At 42.1% G+C, this 17,078-nt stretch overlaps 1 protein-coding gene across 3 annotated transcripts in view; it reads right to left on the bottom strand.

The window, feature by feature from the left end:
- Positions 1-17,078, bottom strand: part of sphkap (SPHK1 interactor, AKAP domain containing) — a 94,481-nt gene that overhangs the window by 10,173 nt on the left and 67,230 nt on the right. For all 3 annotated transcript variants that reach the window (XM_076734683.1, XM_076734685.1, XM_076734684.1), the window contains 5 exons: positions 15,452-15,554; positions 13,988-14,098; positions 2,385-2,444; positions 1,860-2,000; positions 780-1,059 (listed from right to left, as the gene is read on the bottom strand). In XM_076734683.1, the coding sequence (XP_076590798.1) occupies positions 780-1,059; positions 1,860-2,000; positions 2,385-2,444; positions 13,988-14,098; positions 15,452-15,554 (695 nt within the window). The remainder of the gene's footprint in view (positions 1-779; positions 1,060-1,859; positions 2,001-2,384; positions 2,445-13,987; positions 14,099-15,451; positions 15,555-17,078) is intronic.

Raw genomic sequence — 17,078 nt, 5'->3', positions numbered from 1 at the left:
GTCTCAGTCACTATAGAAATCTTTCAGTGTTCTATTGTTTTAGGTTTGCCTGTTTTCTTAGTTGCTCAATGAGAATGCCATCACATCAAAACATGTTTTGGAACGGCCACTTCATGCTGCATTGTATATTGTTTGTTTGTTTTTTTTTTAATAATTCTGGATGGACAGCATGCCGACTCAAGCTGTGAGTAAATACAAGCTCAAGGTGGTTTGGGCTGTATGGTGCTGTGTTTACATGGGCAGATGTGGGATGAAATCTTTAACCCCTGTGTTGTTGTACAATGAGTCACACAAAGGTCACAAAGTGGACTTAAGGCAACTATGATGAATTGAATGATGACAGATTGAAATGACATTTAAATAAATGCTGAGTGTGCGTCAATGCATACAAAAACTCAATGCACAAAAGTAGTAGGGATTTATCCATTTTAAGAGCTAAGTCTTAATCGCACTTAGTGACAGTAATAGTCACATCGTTCAACATAATATCAATAGAATTTTCAAAACAATAAAAAAAAAAAAATCATAGACTGATAATGACAGTATTTTGACTTGTTGATGTAATGATGTCATACTATTAGACAAAGCAACAACAAGCTCGCCTTAAAGAGAAAGTAACACTGCTTCCGGTTCTACGTTGGAGGAGTTATAGACCACTCTTCACTGGCCTGACTTTCCACAAGTTTCCATCCAACCCTGTTTAACAGTTTTTGAGATATCCTGCAGCTAGATAAACTTTTGTTATTGTTTGTTTTTGTTTTTTTTTTAATGAGGCTCACCATTTCTGAAGCCATCATCCTCACTGTCATCACCAAGGTGTTCAGAGGCAGTCAGGAAGTCTTCTTCTATGGACGAGATGGAGCGATTGGTGTCGTCTTCAACCCGCTGCCCTGCCGCTCGGCCCTGCTGAAGCTGCCGCTCCTTCCCCCACTGCAGACCAATCAGGAACTTGTTGATATCAAAGATGATGCTGCTAGGTTGGGTGGAGCGTCTCTGCCCTGAACACTGGACCAGGCACACGTCTGTACTTCTCTGCTGCTGCTGCTGCTGCTGCCCGCCCTGAATGGAACATGTACAGATACCTATTACGCATGCACACACAGAGACACATAAACACACAAACACACACATCATGTATATACAAAGGTCTACGTGCATACACACATATACTGAACACACATCAATCATGCATAAACACACAGTGCACAACACACACATTGTGTCACAAATTATGAGGCAGAATATTATAAACACCTTAAACTTTCAGACTCAGTGAGTTTATGTCGCTCCAATGCATTTTTCTTCCTTTTATTCAATATACTATTAACTCACTGGCCCTGGTCATGTAAGTTTAATTGTCTCTGCAGGCTCCTCAGGATGTGTATTGATTCTGACCAGTGATTTTATAAAATGATGGATTTGGTGAGCTTCAGAAAGTCTTTGATAAATACCAATAAAAGCAGAAAGGGATAATAATTGGCTGGTATAGTTTGTGTGTTTTTATTTTTCATATCTGATTAAAGTTTCAGAGTATTCTGTGAAAAGATGTAAAATGTTTTTAATGAAGTCATCCATTGCCCTGTACCTGCAAGCGCTATTTTCTGCACATGAAAATATTGGTTTTCTGTCAAACACGTAGACGACGAGGAAATGTTTTTATTGGAGTGACTGTGGAAAATTACTAGATAAAATGAAAGCACTTCCTCTTGTGGATTTTTCCCAGCACAAAAGGTTCAAATCTAATCACATGAAATTGCGGTATAAAAGAACAGCTTGCACTCTCTGCCTCGCACTCCAGGCCAGTTAGTTCAAAGGCTGAAAATATTTGCAAGGATTTGAAGACATCGCCGCAAACTCACCTGAGAGGAGGAGTGTGGGTGTGTTTGGCAAGTGTCTGAGGCTTCGAGGCCACCGAGCAGCAGGATCTCATTTTCTTTCGGCTGGTGGACAGTCAGTAATTCAACGAGCTTTGGCAGGTCTGGAGACACTGATGCCAGTTTCTGCAAGAGACATGGCGAGCACAGACACAATGCTACATGATTAAAAAAAAAAAAGCTTTTCATCAAGCAACTTCAAAACTGAACATGTGCCGTCTGTGGTTCCAACTCAGAGACGCACAATTCTGAAATCCTTCCTGTGAGAAGTTTTGAGCCATGTGGAACGATTATTGATCGCCCACCGCTGCCACCCCCAGCTGCAAAAGGCTGCAAAATCTGCATATTTTCAGAACAAATCAACCCTCTAATTCTGGGTAATGATTTTGAATCCATGGCAACTGAGCCCCCGTTTCTATGTGAAAAACAATGAACACAGTTCCTGGGAGATGAGAAGTGGGTGGGAAAGAAAAGGGGCTCATGCAGGAAGGAAGTGTGGACTCTGCTCACCTTGATGCTTTTGTCATCACGGCAGTCCGTCTTCCGCGGGTCCAGATTCACAAAACAAATCTGAGAGAGACAGTACGAGAAAGACATAACATGAGACTGACAGCATGACCAGGAAGATAATAGAGCAAAAAATGTGAGAGTGCTGTAATGGTAAAGTTACTGCATTGTCTTTCCCCCTGCCCTGTCTTTGTCACAAACCCTACAAACCAGACCAGGAGGACAGCTTTCCTCGAAGTGACTCGCCGCTTAAAAGCCAGCTGTCTGTCGTCACTGGGTTTCCACCAGGGCTGGATATCAGCAAATGTGGGTGATGCCAAATGCTGCCACAGTGGAAGGTAAATAAAAGTAGCATAACAGAGGCATTCAATTCAGCAGACTGAACTGCAAGATTGTAGATCCTGTTTTACCATTTAAAAACAAGACAGTGGTAGATTTTGGAATCACAGACTTCCAACCCTGGTGATGGCACTGCCTCTCATTGGCGGGGTCCTTTCTAAGAATACTTTCTTGTCTCTCAGGGGCTGCCAGCAGCAGGTGTAAACCAGCAATGATTTTCTTTCCATCTCTTTTTCAGCTTTTCACTTTCTCCGTCTCCGCTTCTTCACTGTCCCTCCGTCACCCTCTCTGCCTCCTCCTCTTCCCATCTCACCCATCTTTGCCTCTGGCTGCAGGTCTAATGGTGTGTGATGGAGTCCTCATGTCAGTGCTGGGAGTCTGGGACCGTCCGTGTGATTCTACAGCACACAGCCTCTGATCTAAGGTGGCATGGCCAAGTTAGTCCTGTGTGGCTAAATGGATCAAGCACGTCATCAACAGCATGTGTATGTGCAGGGCACTGTGAGGTGCTTTTGGGAGAAGTGACAGTGTATGTATCTCAGTCACGAACACAGCCATTTCTATATATGTCAAACATCTAAATGCTACTGTGCTTGTCATCGCTAATCAAACCTAGTCATAATGTGAGTCACTGAGGCAGTCTCGGTCTTTTCAATGCAAAACACGCACAGGTGGGTTCCTGCTGGCTCCCTTTTACCTCTGCCATCTCCACATCCGCTCTGCCTCCTTCTATCTTTCCCTTTTCTCTCCTCTCTAGACCTTGGAAAAATATATATAGTTTCAAATAATCACATCTTGACACACATCGCGGTCTGAAATAATTTCCCTTGAACTATCTGAGGCGTGCGAGGTGTCTAAAAAGCCTCTGTGCTTTGAGATGGCATATATTTTTTCATGATTTTCATCTTCTTTTCATTTATTTGTGTTGTATTCAACAAGATTTCTTCCCAGAAAGTCATGTCAAGGTATAGGAGCCAGTAAAATGATCATGTCACGATTAAAATCAATGCTGCAATAAATACGCAAATGGGTTTATATCAGCTGTATAAATAAGACTGTAATCCTGCTCTACATGTATATATCCTTTAGGAGACAGCATGGGTTTGCTTTATCAAAGCAAAAGCTAATATTAAGAAGGAACAGTACCAGGGAACAGAAAAAAACTGTCTGCAAACGCAGATTGGATGAGCCAAAATGTCCTTCAGCTGAAGTGGTACAGCGACACATTCAGAACAGGCCAATTTCTCCCCTCACCTCCAATCTGGTATCCTCCAGTCAAACACAATATTTTCCAAACTATTAAGTCTAATGTGATGAAAATTGCAGCTTGAAAATGGAGTCAGTCAAGTATAAAAATGTGAAGTCAGTGACAGCTGACAATGACAGAATATCTGAAGTTTGTCCTTCTTCGTCCTGATCAAACCAAACTGTGTGTGTTTTTTTCTCTCTATGAACTGCATGTGTCACCTTCAACATTTATCTGAACACCAACAGGCTTGCTCCTTTACCACCTTTCCCTCTAAATAACAGCAATTTTCTCAATAAGAAGTACAGTTTGTCCATTTGCTAATCCACTGCTTAGATCAGTTTAGTGAGTGTGATGAGGACCTTTTTGTCAGAATAGCTGTTAAATGTCAATGACACACACACACAGAACTGAGATTATCCTACAGTATTTACTTAAACCAAAGACAATAGCTTGCTTTTGCCACATGTTGACCCTCATTTGATAAAAGTATGGCATTTAAATTCTGTTTCTGTTGCAGATGATACGCATGGAGATGCAGATCAGTGACCTTTATCTAAGTGATAATGTTCTATTATGGCTTTTCCTCTACATTATAATGCATAACAAGCAACAGCCTGCAGACTTCTAATTTGGCGTCTAACCCATGTCAATCTCAATCCATACCACAGCATGTAAACGAGGCGTTTGCTGGCCTTGCTCAGGAGCACCTCAGCAGTATTCACTTGTACTGATACTGGAAATAATCCCCGAAAAGCAGTGACACCTTCTCCTGCCTGCCAACGCACTGCCTGCAGATAAGCACAGTTTGAGGGAAAGCAAAGTGAATGATTCACCGTTTTGACCTTGAGAAGGGTTAAAGCAATTGAACCCCATCAGATGGTGACAGCCAAGAGGCAGTTGTTCTAAATCTGGGAATCAGAGAACCATCTAGTCACCTCTGGGTCCATGTGTGAGACGGGCCTAGGGACACGCTCTGATTCTATCAGTTATTCAGTCACACTAGACGACGCAGGCTAGCGTCAGCCTGTCTCTGAAGGACTGACCACATAAACAACAGTCCAGAAATATAAAGACAGTGAGAGGGAAAGACCAAGAGAGACAGAGAGGGTGAAAGGAACAGTGTTTTTAGGTTAGACTTCTAAAACTATGTAGTTAAATGTCTGATAACATAATGACCACTGGGGGGCAGCAGAATCAAGCTGTAAACACAAAACTGACATATCGCCTTTAAACATTTAACACACTACAAATACAGAGAATATTAGCACTGATGTGGACTCAAGTTTCTGGTCACTTCACGCATCGAAGATCTCAGTTTGACTTTTTAGAACTTGGCTGCCAAAACACCCGTTTGCTACAGCTGGAAATGATGCCACAAGAGCGGTTAGAGTTAACCAACACGACGAGCTAAAAGACGCTACAAAATTTGGGTAGAGTCGTGGGTTCATCACTGCAAGCGACTCCTTTCATATAAAAGTAATCATGTGATCCACTGCCAATAGAAAAGTATATCATACCACTTTAAGGTTTGGGAAAGGTTAGGGTCAGGGCTAAAAGAAAACACTACAGAGTGTGGTCTCTGCTGGCAAACTCAAGTACATCCATCCAACCAAACGGACTCACTATGACTTTTCGCTGCAGTACAACATCAGGACACTTCCTGCTTTGCAACTGAATCCATATCACATACATCATTTTAAGTTGTTTGAACAAACAGCCCACACAATTTTCTGTGGAACAGTGAATCTAGGTTGCAGCAGAGATCTGGGTGTCCCTCCACACCTTCTCACATCACTAGATGCTCAACCTCACACGAACCTACAGCTGTGCACAGCATCGGCCCAGCCAACCAAAGTGCAACTCAGTGTGACTCTGGCCACCTGTGCTGATGGACCACTAGGACCAAAGTAGACAGTAATGACCCTTACAGGAGGGAAATGTGGAAACAGCCTCAGAGACAACTGGCAGCAGTGAAACAGAGCAAGGTTTAGGTTCACCTTCAGGAAAATGTTAATGACTGTGTGTCTGCAAGCTAACGTGAAGGGCATCTTGACTTGTTCTAAAGGAAAAAACATGTAGGTCACTTGGTGTTTTCTTGTATGGCACTTCTGCCTGCTCATGTGTAAAACTGAACACATTTAATAGAAAGGAATGATTATACAATTACTCACTGTAAATTGTAAAATCATCCAAATTGATGGAGCAATGGACCCTATAATCTATTTCAAGGCTATGGATGATCAATTTTAATACTGTGGACCTTAAAGAAATGTATGTCAGTTTTCAGCCACTTCACTACAAGGAACCAACTACAACTTTCATCTTTCGGTTGATGTTGGCGCCTCCTGTGGACAAATGCTGTAGTGTTACCACCGCTGCCTGTCGTAAAGATCTTGATCTGCTAGCGTGCTTATGTTTTGGAAGCAAGTGTAAAAAAAACTGTGACTTACTCATCATATTTTTAGATATCTATATGGAGACGTCAATATTAAAAATGTGTTTGTTTCACAACCAGTTAAAAACTCCTTGCAGTGCCTTTAAGGGAACATTACGTCACTTTTCTGTTGGCAGTTGCTCCACAGACCCAACAGCCATTCTCAGCTATAGTATGTTCGGTTATTGTTGGAGGCGCAGTGTGTGTCCCTGAGAGCATAACAATGCGGAGACACACACAAGGACGGGTTCAATTATCCCAACTTGTTTATGTATAAAATCCAATTTGGCCTTGGATGTACAGAACTGTCAGGCATTCAGATTTCTATCTTTCTACTACACACACACACACCTACAGTACAAGTAGAGCTCATGCAGATTCTTCGCCACAGTTTGAATACATTATGTGCACAGACGTGGTCAATACAGCAAACCATTACAAGCATTTCAGTCTCCTTTGTCCATCAAAGCTTCATTCCTCCTCAGCATCCCTCCTTCTCTGCTCACTACTCTGATCCTCCCACACACAGCTGCTGCTCTCGCTCCTTCTGTCTCCCTTTTTCCTTTAACTGTGGCTCCTCTTTTTTTTTCCTCTCTCTATTTTTCATGACTGGAAAAACAGAAGAATTTTTGCAATACTGCACAATTATAATTTCATATACTGTATGCTTGTGTGTGGCGTTTCTTCCCAAAAGCCACAATAAAACACGGGTACTTGAAAGTATTAGGTGAACTTATTTTTATGTAAACTGTCGTTCATCACAGTCGACGTCAAACTCCACTGGTGCTGCATGGAAAATGTTCCTGACGCAGCCACAAACACTGGTTCATTCTCACTCCAAGGTCTTGAAACTAACAAAGCTCGCTCTATTGTAAAGCGTTATGACTTATCTCAGTGGTTGGCAACTTTAATTATAAAACATTTTAAGTTTAATTTAATTCAAATGAAGTTTGGGGGGGGAAACAACATTAAGGCTCAGTGACTCTGCCTTATTAATTTTGTGATGCGACCCACAAGCTACACGGTGCTGATGCAGAGACCAGACAGGCATGCTGATCTCACACACTGGTGACTATGAACAGCTTTATTTTGTGTTCACGAATGGTAAAATGCACAACATCAGCTGTTTACGGGGCATAACAGGACCATTTGATGGAATTCCACATGCTACACACTGAGGTTGTCCAGGCTTTTTACCTCTGATTGAGCTGCTTCCTTTTTATCTCACATTTTGCTGTTTCATCATTAGAAGTAAAGAACTGTAGGATGCACCATCTTTGAAAACAGTGTGCATTTGATCAACGGCTGTGCCTTTCTACTGCTGACAGAAACAGTATATATGCAGCATCATGAGTGGTGAATATCAAACACGCACGCACGCATGCATGCACGCACAAACACACACAGAGTTACTGTTTGGCTGTGAGTAGCTCAGCTTGGAGCCCCGGGCAAAAGAGAACATTAAGAAACTGATGCTGTCCTGGTTCTTCTCACGACATGAACAGTATGGATGTGTTATGGAAAATGGAAAAAACAGGGGATATATAGGATCTCTGGGAAGTGTATATATTCCCCTGTGGGTCGGCCAATGTATACATTTCCCCAAAGGATTACACATTTATCGGTGAATAAGGGCAGAAACATGAAGAACCATGATGAAAATGGCTGAGAGCAGATTATGTGCGGGTTAGTCGATGCCGAGCAGCCTCTGTGTCTTTGAAATGTTTTAATGTTTGAAGTGCTCAGATGTGTGTTCATCACAGTGTTTTTAATACTATGCTATCAGAGTATTTTTTCGTTTTATCTTCATGCTGAGAAATTCCTCTATTTGCATAGATTAGACCCCCAAGAATCTGTGAAATTCCCCAAACATTCTCCCACCCCTGGCATATCATCAACCATCAGCAGGATGGCTTTCAAGCTAGTAATTTAGTGTGTTGATCAGTGTCATAGTGTTTTTCTGTCACTATCCAATGCCTCTGCTGCACCCTGGCTAGGCTAACATTAAGCTAGCAGCTCTGTGCCACTGTCTTGTCTGTGTCAGGGCTCAGAACATAATCTTTGAATATGTGGAGGCTGCATGTTCAAGGTAAAACAGGCTGTTCAGCTGCTCAAATGACTGGATTTGACACTTCCAATTGTTACCTGATCCACTCCACTGCTGTGATCTGATAAAATGCACATGGCTGCAGTAGGCTAACTCCAAGAGCCCACTATATTGAGTACTTTCTCCTGACCTAAACTGTACTGTCTATATGATTAGCTAAAGCTGCCCTATCAGTAGTTACTTTGGCCTACAGTGCAGCAACAGACTCAAGACTGGCCCAGACAAAGCAAGCAGCAGCCCTGGGGCCCCAGTTTCACTATGTGGCAATTAGTTTATTGTAATCTGGTTCATTGCAAACTTGTTTGGTAATATGCACCATATGTTGGGTGCACTTGCAGCCAGGTGGCTAATTTGTGTATACTTCAAATATCTCAGACTAACTTGGTCCAAATAGGGCCGGAGCTCCAGAGCCAGACAGGAAGCAGACACAGACTACAGCACTTCCTACCTTCCTACACTATAGACATCCCCTTTTTACATATTTTACAGATATTCACTAGTGAGAAACATGGAATAACTAATTTTACTTAGATATTTAGATCAGGGCTACTACTTTTGAGCAATTAGGTCTCATTTTTAGAACACAGCTGTCCCCCAAAGGCTGTAGTTTCTCATAATGTCAGCTGGACAGTCTAAAGTAAAAGGAGGTAGAGATTCGGTTCAGGTTTAGAAGAAAAAGGTTTGTCTTCCTGCTCTGATCCTGCTGTAAGTCAGCGTTCTTGCCACGGCTGATGGCATATTTATTCTGTTCTCCCTCTCTCTGGGCCGAGAAGGGACAGGTCAGGATACAACACACTCCTCAAGTGTGAAGTGTTTGAATCCGGTGATGAATGGATCGCTCTCCTTCCCGGACTACAGGTTCAAAGCAGGAAGACAGAGAGCCGGGGGAATGGACAGTGCTTTTTCTGCACTTGAAAAATCTGGCACATATTCTCACCAAACAACTGCTACCATGAAGTTTCATCTTGGACAAAAAGGAATATCAGACTGTATATGCTGACTTTTGCTTCTTCCGCTTTTGATTTTCAGTGTATATGCAAGAATTCATTAGATTTCTGACTTCATTTTCATATATTTTGTTGCTGGGTTGTTTCTTTTTCTATTCAGAACTTTGTCATTATGTTTTACCTTAATGTGTATTCTCACATAAGTTATAAACAGAGATCAATAAAATGAAATGCACCGTGTAAATCAGATGCACAGATTAGGTATTTGCCTCATAAAGAAAAGAATTAAGGTGCCGTCTTCCTCTCACCCTGTCAAATCTCTCAGGGGTGTGATGAAATTCAGCGTGACTATCACAGCAATATGACACTTCTCTGTGACTTCATGCATTAAAACATGAGTGAGTGATCAAAGGTGACAACATGATGCAGCCAGAGGTGGATGATCGAGCGAACCGCAGAAAAAAATCCAAAGCTTTTATCTTTTATTTAGCTCACAGTTTTTGGCCTCCTGCGCTCACTATGCTGAACTGTTCCTGAATATGAAAACACTGATTTTTTTTTTTTTTTAAACTCTCATGCAAACATTTCTTTGACATCGCAGTCTAATGGACTAATTCGGGTTTATTTGGATATCGAGGTTTAACAAAGATAGATCTCTTAATGGGTAGCTTTCATTATAATCAGTGTGTGCTGTTTTTAACCTTTAACCAAACCCTCCACACTGCATTCATGGCTATAAACGCTTTGGTCCATTAATGCTAAAAAGGGCCAAGTCGACAAAAAGAAAGCAATCAAACTCCACTCTTCATTATCCTCTGGTCTGTGTCTTTCTGTATCACTCCCCACTGAGTAGCCAATGTTTGTGTGCGTCCTCTGATTTTGTTTCGTCAGCATTTGCTGTCTCACCCTCTTCGCTTTCTTTTCCCCCAATGTTTTCCACACTTTGCCTTTTTTCTGCCTCCCTGTACAGTTCAGGCCGGGACAGAAGAATACATTTCTCACACAGTGTCATCAATCGTAAGCTCCTGTTTGACTGACTGGCTGCGTAAAAACCACGGCGAAGCTGAACAGAGCATTGAGAGTCAGAGGAGCAATCTGTCACGCCACAGTCCAAGAGCGATGCTGCAGGAGGATAGGCCGCATCTGTTTGCACTCACATTAAAGTTCCTTCTGATTCATAGGAAACAGACACAAACTAAGGAAAACAAACGACCATTGTCTTTCTCACACAAAAAACTGTGAAGATGAAGCTTTGTTTTAACATTTCAGAAAACCACAAAGAAGATAAAACTGTCTGCATAATCCCAAACTCAGGAGGTTTCATGAGAAGTGGCCTGTTCTGCACAGACAAGAACAGCATGTGTGATGTCTTTGTTTTCAAGTTGGCAGCCATCACAAATAGGATTTCAAGTACAAAATGATGAGGAGGAAGAGGTGCAATGCATAAATCTACTTCACAGGACTACTGAATGATCAGCGAGGCACGGTGGGCTGATGTATAGACCATCTGCCCACCCACCAAGCTAACATGAATGAGTACTGTGTTGCCAGTTTACTGAGAGCTGTGCGAAATAAAAATATATAAATAAAATAAAAGTGATGCACAGTTGTTTGAGTCCTGTGTATGTCTTGTCCTAGATAATGCAGCTGGCGTCTGGGGGTTTCAGGAACATTCAATTCAGCACGCGGCTGCTCACACTTACGAAGTGTGACATGAGTGTGTGAGAATGGTGATCTTTGCTAAATTACTGCTATTCCTGTTACCTTGGTAATGATTATCAAACACTGGAGGCATATTTCAGGAAGGAGTATGGGAAACAAAATGTCAAAACACTTTGTGTTACTGGCATTTATTCTGCACAAGATGAACCAGCTACAGCCCATGACTGTGGAAATACACAGGAAAAGAAATTTCATTAAACATTAACTTTGGTATGAACTAAGACGACCTGTAAAGGTAGCACTAGCATGAGAAGCTAACAGCTCTGTGAGGCTGTGCATATGTATTGCATTGTGCATATGCATTGCAGGACTTTGAGGACTTTTGGCTAACCCTAACCCTAACCCAGCACAGGTGAGACTGACATGAAGGTGATTCATTTTGCAGCTATCTGGTCATAAATGAATGGACAAATTTAAATTTTGACCTGATGATGTTAGTTAGCAAGTTAAGTTTGTAGCATTCATCCTGATGCAGTAGTAGCTGAGAGACTGCAGCTAAAGGTGAGATAACTGATTTTACCCCTGAGGGGATAATTCAATAAGACCTATTCTTAACACTGAAGTGTGACTGAATATGTCTTTCATTTTGCGAAACTACATTACAGATGATTATTAGTAAGAGCAGACTGAGGGCCCCCTGCAGGAGGATCTTGAGCCAAATCTTACCTTTCATTAAAAAAAATCCTGGGCTCGATGCAGAGTGATTTTATTTCGAGGGTGCCTTTTCTATAAATCTGTGCCTGTAGTAAAACTGAATTGACATACTTTAAGAATCAAACGCCTGTTGTCCCTCCCAACCAAAGAAAGCCTTTGAGCCACTGACAGATTGTAAATCCTGAATGCCATTCATGCTTAACTTGCAATATCAAAGGTGACGTGTCAGAATTGGGTGACAGAGGGGATTAAGCACGTGCGTCCTCTACAGCTAAAAGCCTTTTTCTTTTTTACGTTCTTTCTTGATGGCTTTCCTAAAGTCCCACGTCCTTGCCTAAACGAACAACAATGTCCTTAGTTATCTAAACACATGCTGTGTTCAGAATATCCTCGCTAAAGGTCAGATTCTACAAAAAATAATTAGGAGAAATGTGGATGAGTAATTTTTGTTGACAATTATTATCCTTCTTCCCATTGCTAATGTCACTGCTTATGTTTTTAAAAGCCAATTACACTGTGTTACATTCAGTCATTTGCCACTACTCAAAATGCTGCAGATGCCTTTCCACTGAAGCTGTGATACACGAGAAGAACGGAAACGTCAGATGAAGCCGCAAGCTTATGGAGTTTTGGAAAAATTGCATAAATCAGTGTTCTTAGAGACCGAAAACACTGTGATCAAAAACTACAGTATATATAGTTAACTTAATGGTTTGGTTGCCTCCAGCTCAATCCTTAGAGTCATAAAATCTGATTAGAGGATGTGAAACAGTCTGCCTCTGCATGTCAGCTCAAATAACAATCATAATTTTGTCATGGTGTATCAAGATTTCTATTTCTGCTAAATCTATCCCAGCATGCACTGAGCAGAAGGCAAGGAGAGCCTGAAAATGGCTCATTAGCAACCACTCAAAATGTACCCTACAAACAAATGTGTACAGCGGTGTAGTTTTTCTCTTGTCAGCCGAACCCAAGTCAGTGGCCTTAAATTAACTTTGACTGTATGTGTGAAGTTAAGTTAACATGCCTGGAGTGATGCCGCCATGCTGAGGGTCCAGGAGGCGGGATGTGGAGCAAACAGAGGACTAAAGTCCAACAACTGCGTAATTCTTTTGATCAAAGGAGAGAGTTTGTGTTACAGCACAAAGAGATGACCACTCCATGACAGCTTTTCTATTTGCAGTCACAGAGTGTGATAAAATCAACAGAGACACATTTACCCTGCAAAACCATCTTCCTTTAATATACTGCCTGCTGAGACTAAATGGAGCTTTTAACAAACTCCCAGCATAATGGACCTGCATAGCTCATATCATCTAATCAAAAGAAAATCTGCTGGTATATTTCAAACAGGGAAGTGATCAGGACAAATTCTATTCTGTTAAACAGATGTAATCGTTTACAGATCACATGGCTCTCAGCAAGCGGACAGCATCAGCAACGTCAGAAGTAACACTGCTCATCGATTAATTGATTAATCAACAGCTATTTAAGGTGATATTTCACTTCCATCAAACCAATGAGGAAGACATGTAAAGACTAAGTTTAAAATCTATCACAGCTGTTTGGGTATATCTATGCATATGCATTTTGTCTCAAAATGCTCTTTTCTGACTTCTGCAATGCTAATGAGGTGATCTGTGTCTGCTACAGTATTGTCTCTTGATGGGAAAAAAAATACATGTTAATAGAGTGAAATCATATTTCCATTGTTAGATTTTGAAAAAGAATATTTCTAAGGAAAAGGTAAAGAAGAACAATATCTGACAGCAGCACTACAGAGTAATACCAGACATCCACTGCATTCGCGTAAATCATGCTCTCAACACATTGGAAGTGACACACCAAGCCTAAAATACAAGAACTGTCTACTAAACAGAAGCAAGGGAGCACCAGCAACCTGCTGCAAGAACACTTTTTTTCCCATCTGTATGTCCACGAGCCACTCAGAGGACCCAGGCTGAAGAGAGTGCAGTTTTTTTAGATGTCATCTCACATCACTTCTGCCTTAAAATTCAAAGAGGCACCTCGCTGTCATTTGAGGCACAACAAACATGCCTTCTGCAACTTTAAAACTCCACACTAGAGATGACTTGGTCCATCTTTGTTGCCAAAGGGGTGCACGTGTTTCATCATCCACAGTATGCTACTCACCACGCTGCAGCTGCCCTCCGTGTCGTCGTCCAGCAAGCCCAGTCTGCACAGAGCTTTCTCATTCCTCAGCCAGTACTCCGACGAGTCCAGCACACTGTTGCTGCACAGCACCTGCGGCACACAGATAAACCCTGCTCAGGTACAGTGGCAGCACTGAAAGCACACCACTCAGAGGCACAGGTGGAGCATATGAGCCTGCGCACACCTTTTGAGTCACACATTCGCTTTCATCTGTCAGTCTCTGTGTTTTCCCCCCTCTGGTTGTTGGGATCAATTGACCTTTCTCCAGCACCTTTATTTCAGGATAAGTGTCGGCAGCACATGATCAATAACCTGTCAGCTAACCAGACACTGCGCAGTATATATATGATGGTTATTGTATCCTCCCTGGGGAAACGTTTTAATGAAGCCTTTAGGGTGAAAGCTACAGTTATAGAGCTGTTTTTGTCAATGACAGATAAGAGTGTTTATGCTACTGACTGATTTGCTCATTTGTCAAAATCCTTGACTTTTAATAACCATCCAATTACAATGCCAATGTGTTTACAGTGATGAAATTAAAGATAGCCTTGATGCTTATTACAGTGCAAGGGTTTGACCATATGCTATATTTATCCTTATTCGTAAAAGAAGAAGAAAAAAAAGCTACATTCAAACACTGTGAACCACCTTAACAGGGCAGACAAAAGATTAAAACCACATGCTATAAATAACTGTTATGCAATTACTTTGAAACATGACAGATATTACGCATGTGTTGTTCATTCTCTCTGAGTATTTTTAGTGACAAATCATGCCCCCTTGTGCTTGCACCCCAAGGAATAGGCCATCTGTGCAGGCCCTCAGCCAGGTAAAGGTGACGTAGACTCAGCTGATCTCACCGAGAGCGACCGTATCAAAGGCTGCTGGCGCAGGTCAGCGGGGCACGAGGCCCAATTACAAGAAAGATATCACCTTGTGTCTCTACAGGACACTCGAGTGGAAGTCAGTTAAGAGCACGAGTGGCTAATTAGGAACACACACCAGATTCCACCTGCACATAACGTACACATGCAAGGGAGAGACATGCACAAACAGACCCACACGCACTTTGAAAGGAACTTCAATCCAGCCTCCACCTCAGCCCACTGATCTGGACTATTTCCCCTCCTGTCTCTCTGCCGCTGGGAAATGATAAATCTACTGGGCTGACCCAAGGGCCTGGCTGTTCCTCTTATTACACAACCCCTGGGTGTCACAGGCACCCCGGAGGAGGAAATGAAAGCCTCTTGCACTGCTGGAAACACACAAACAGATAACGGAGGGGGGTGACAGATATGATGGACAGGTGCACAGGCACACAAATGGAAAAGGAAAACAAAAAGAAGACGTGATTGACAAGTGGCACAGATAGAGGAACACAGGGAGATCTGTGTATACTTCCATCCCAACACAAACACACGACACACAGCTGTGTTTTTTTACCTTCTTGCAGGCGCTGATGGACGAGGCCACGGTGCTCTCTGCGCTGCCTCCCTCCACCTCGACAGACTCTGAGCCTTCAAACATGGCAGACGACTGGAAGTTACTGCAAGGCAAAAAGGGCACGGAGTTGACTTTGTCAGACCAAGTTGCTGTCAAGTGCTCAACACCTCTCCCTTTAAAAAAAAGTCTGGGCTCAGTAAGGATGGTTCTGACTGGGGCAGCCCGTTGGCTTGTCACATTTGCTTATACTGTACGGCTGTGGCTCTCTTCCAATGAATTAACCAGACTGCTACTGTCATACAGGAGAATCATGTCAGTATTCTGAGCTGAATACTTAAATCCCTCACCTGGATCGTTCCCTGGCTGGTAAGGCAGGACTAAGACAGCTGTTAATGCCCAGTCTGGACCAGTTTATTTATGGCAAACCAAGATCACATCTCCCATCATTTACTGAAGAGTGCAAAGAGTTTTAAGTGTTGGTCTTTGGATGTCAAGACCTTTTAATCACATTATTATTCATGAGAAACCACTGTGGCACCTGCTAAGAAGTTTCTTCAGGGGTTTCTGCGATGTCTTCTCTCCCCACATGAATTGCATACAACCCCGGGTCCAAAAAAGTTAGCATGCTGTGTAAATCATAAATAAAACAGAATGTGATAATTTGCTATCTTTTTCGACATACACTCAACTGAAAACAGTACAGAGACAATATATTTAATGTTTTGCCTCATCAGCATCATAGATTTAGAGACAAAAGACTGGGAAAGATGCGGAATGCTCCAAAAACACCTGTTTGGAACATTCCACAGGTAAACAGCCTAATCGGCAACCAGTGATAGTATCATGATTGGGCATGAAAAGGGCATCCTGGAAAGGCTCAGTCGATCACAAGCAAGGACGGAGGAGGATCACCACTTTGTGAACACATGACTGTATAAAGGATATTACTATATGGATTCAGGAACACTTTGTAAAACCACTGTTCGTAAACACAGTTGGTTTGCAAATGATCGCATTCTGTTTTTAGTTATGTTTTACACAGCAAGCCAACTTTTTTGGAATCAGGGCTGTAAAACTCATGAAAGACTGTCTTTAGCTGCATGAAGGCAAAGCCAACTGCATGTTGGATCCATTGGTGACCTGTAGCGTTCTGTACGAGGATATATCACACACATACTGTACGTAACTAAGCATTAAAGTATCAAGAATTCATGGCCACTTTGCCAAATCATGAAATCTGACTTAGACAGCATTGGTGAGAGAGGATTATTATGGACCAAACAGGAAAACACAACACGTGACCTTCATTTCGAGCATGGCAGACAATTATTCAACAATCTACAGTGATGTGAGTGCCTGTCAGAGTACGACGAGCCTCAACACATAACACAGCAAACTCAAAAATCCCAGGAAGGCGTCATTATCCTCCGTGCATGCTTTCACTGAGATAAGCCAAATCGAAGCTTATCTGGAATGGAATTAATGAGGATCAATTTGGAAAATAAAGAGGCTGGCGATGCATATTTAAATAGGAGCAGCTGTTTTTCCTGTAATCCACATATTTCAAAGCAAATTAAATGCATTACAGTTTGAAACCCCCAAGGGACTCATACTATTTGCAGTTAAT

This window comes from Chaetodon auriga, chromosome 7, assembly GCF_051107435.1.
Source record: "Chaetodon auriga isolate fChaAug3 chromosome 7, fChaAug3.hap1, whole genome shotgun sequence".
NCBI classification, from domain to species: Eukaryota; Metazoa; Chordata; class Actinopteri; order Chaetodontiformes; family Chaetodontidae; genus Chaetodon; species Chaetodon auriga.
This window is presented reverse-complemented; position numbering and strand designations above follow the sequence as displayed.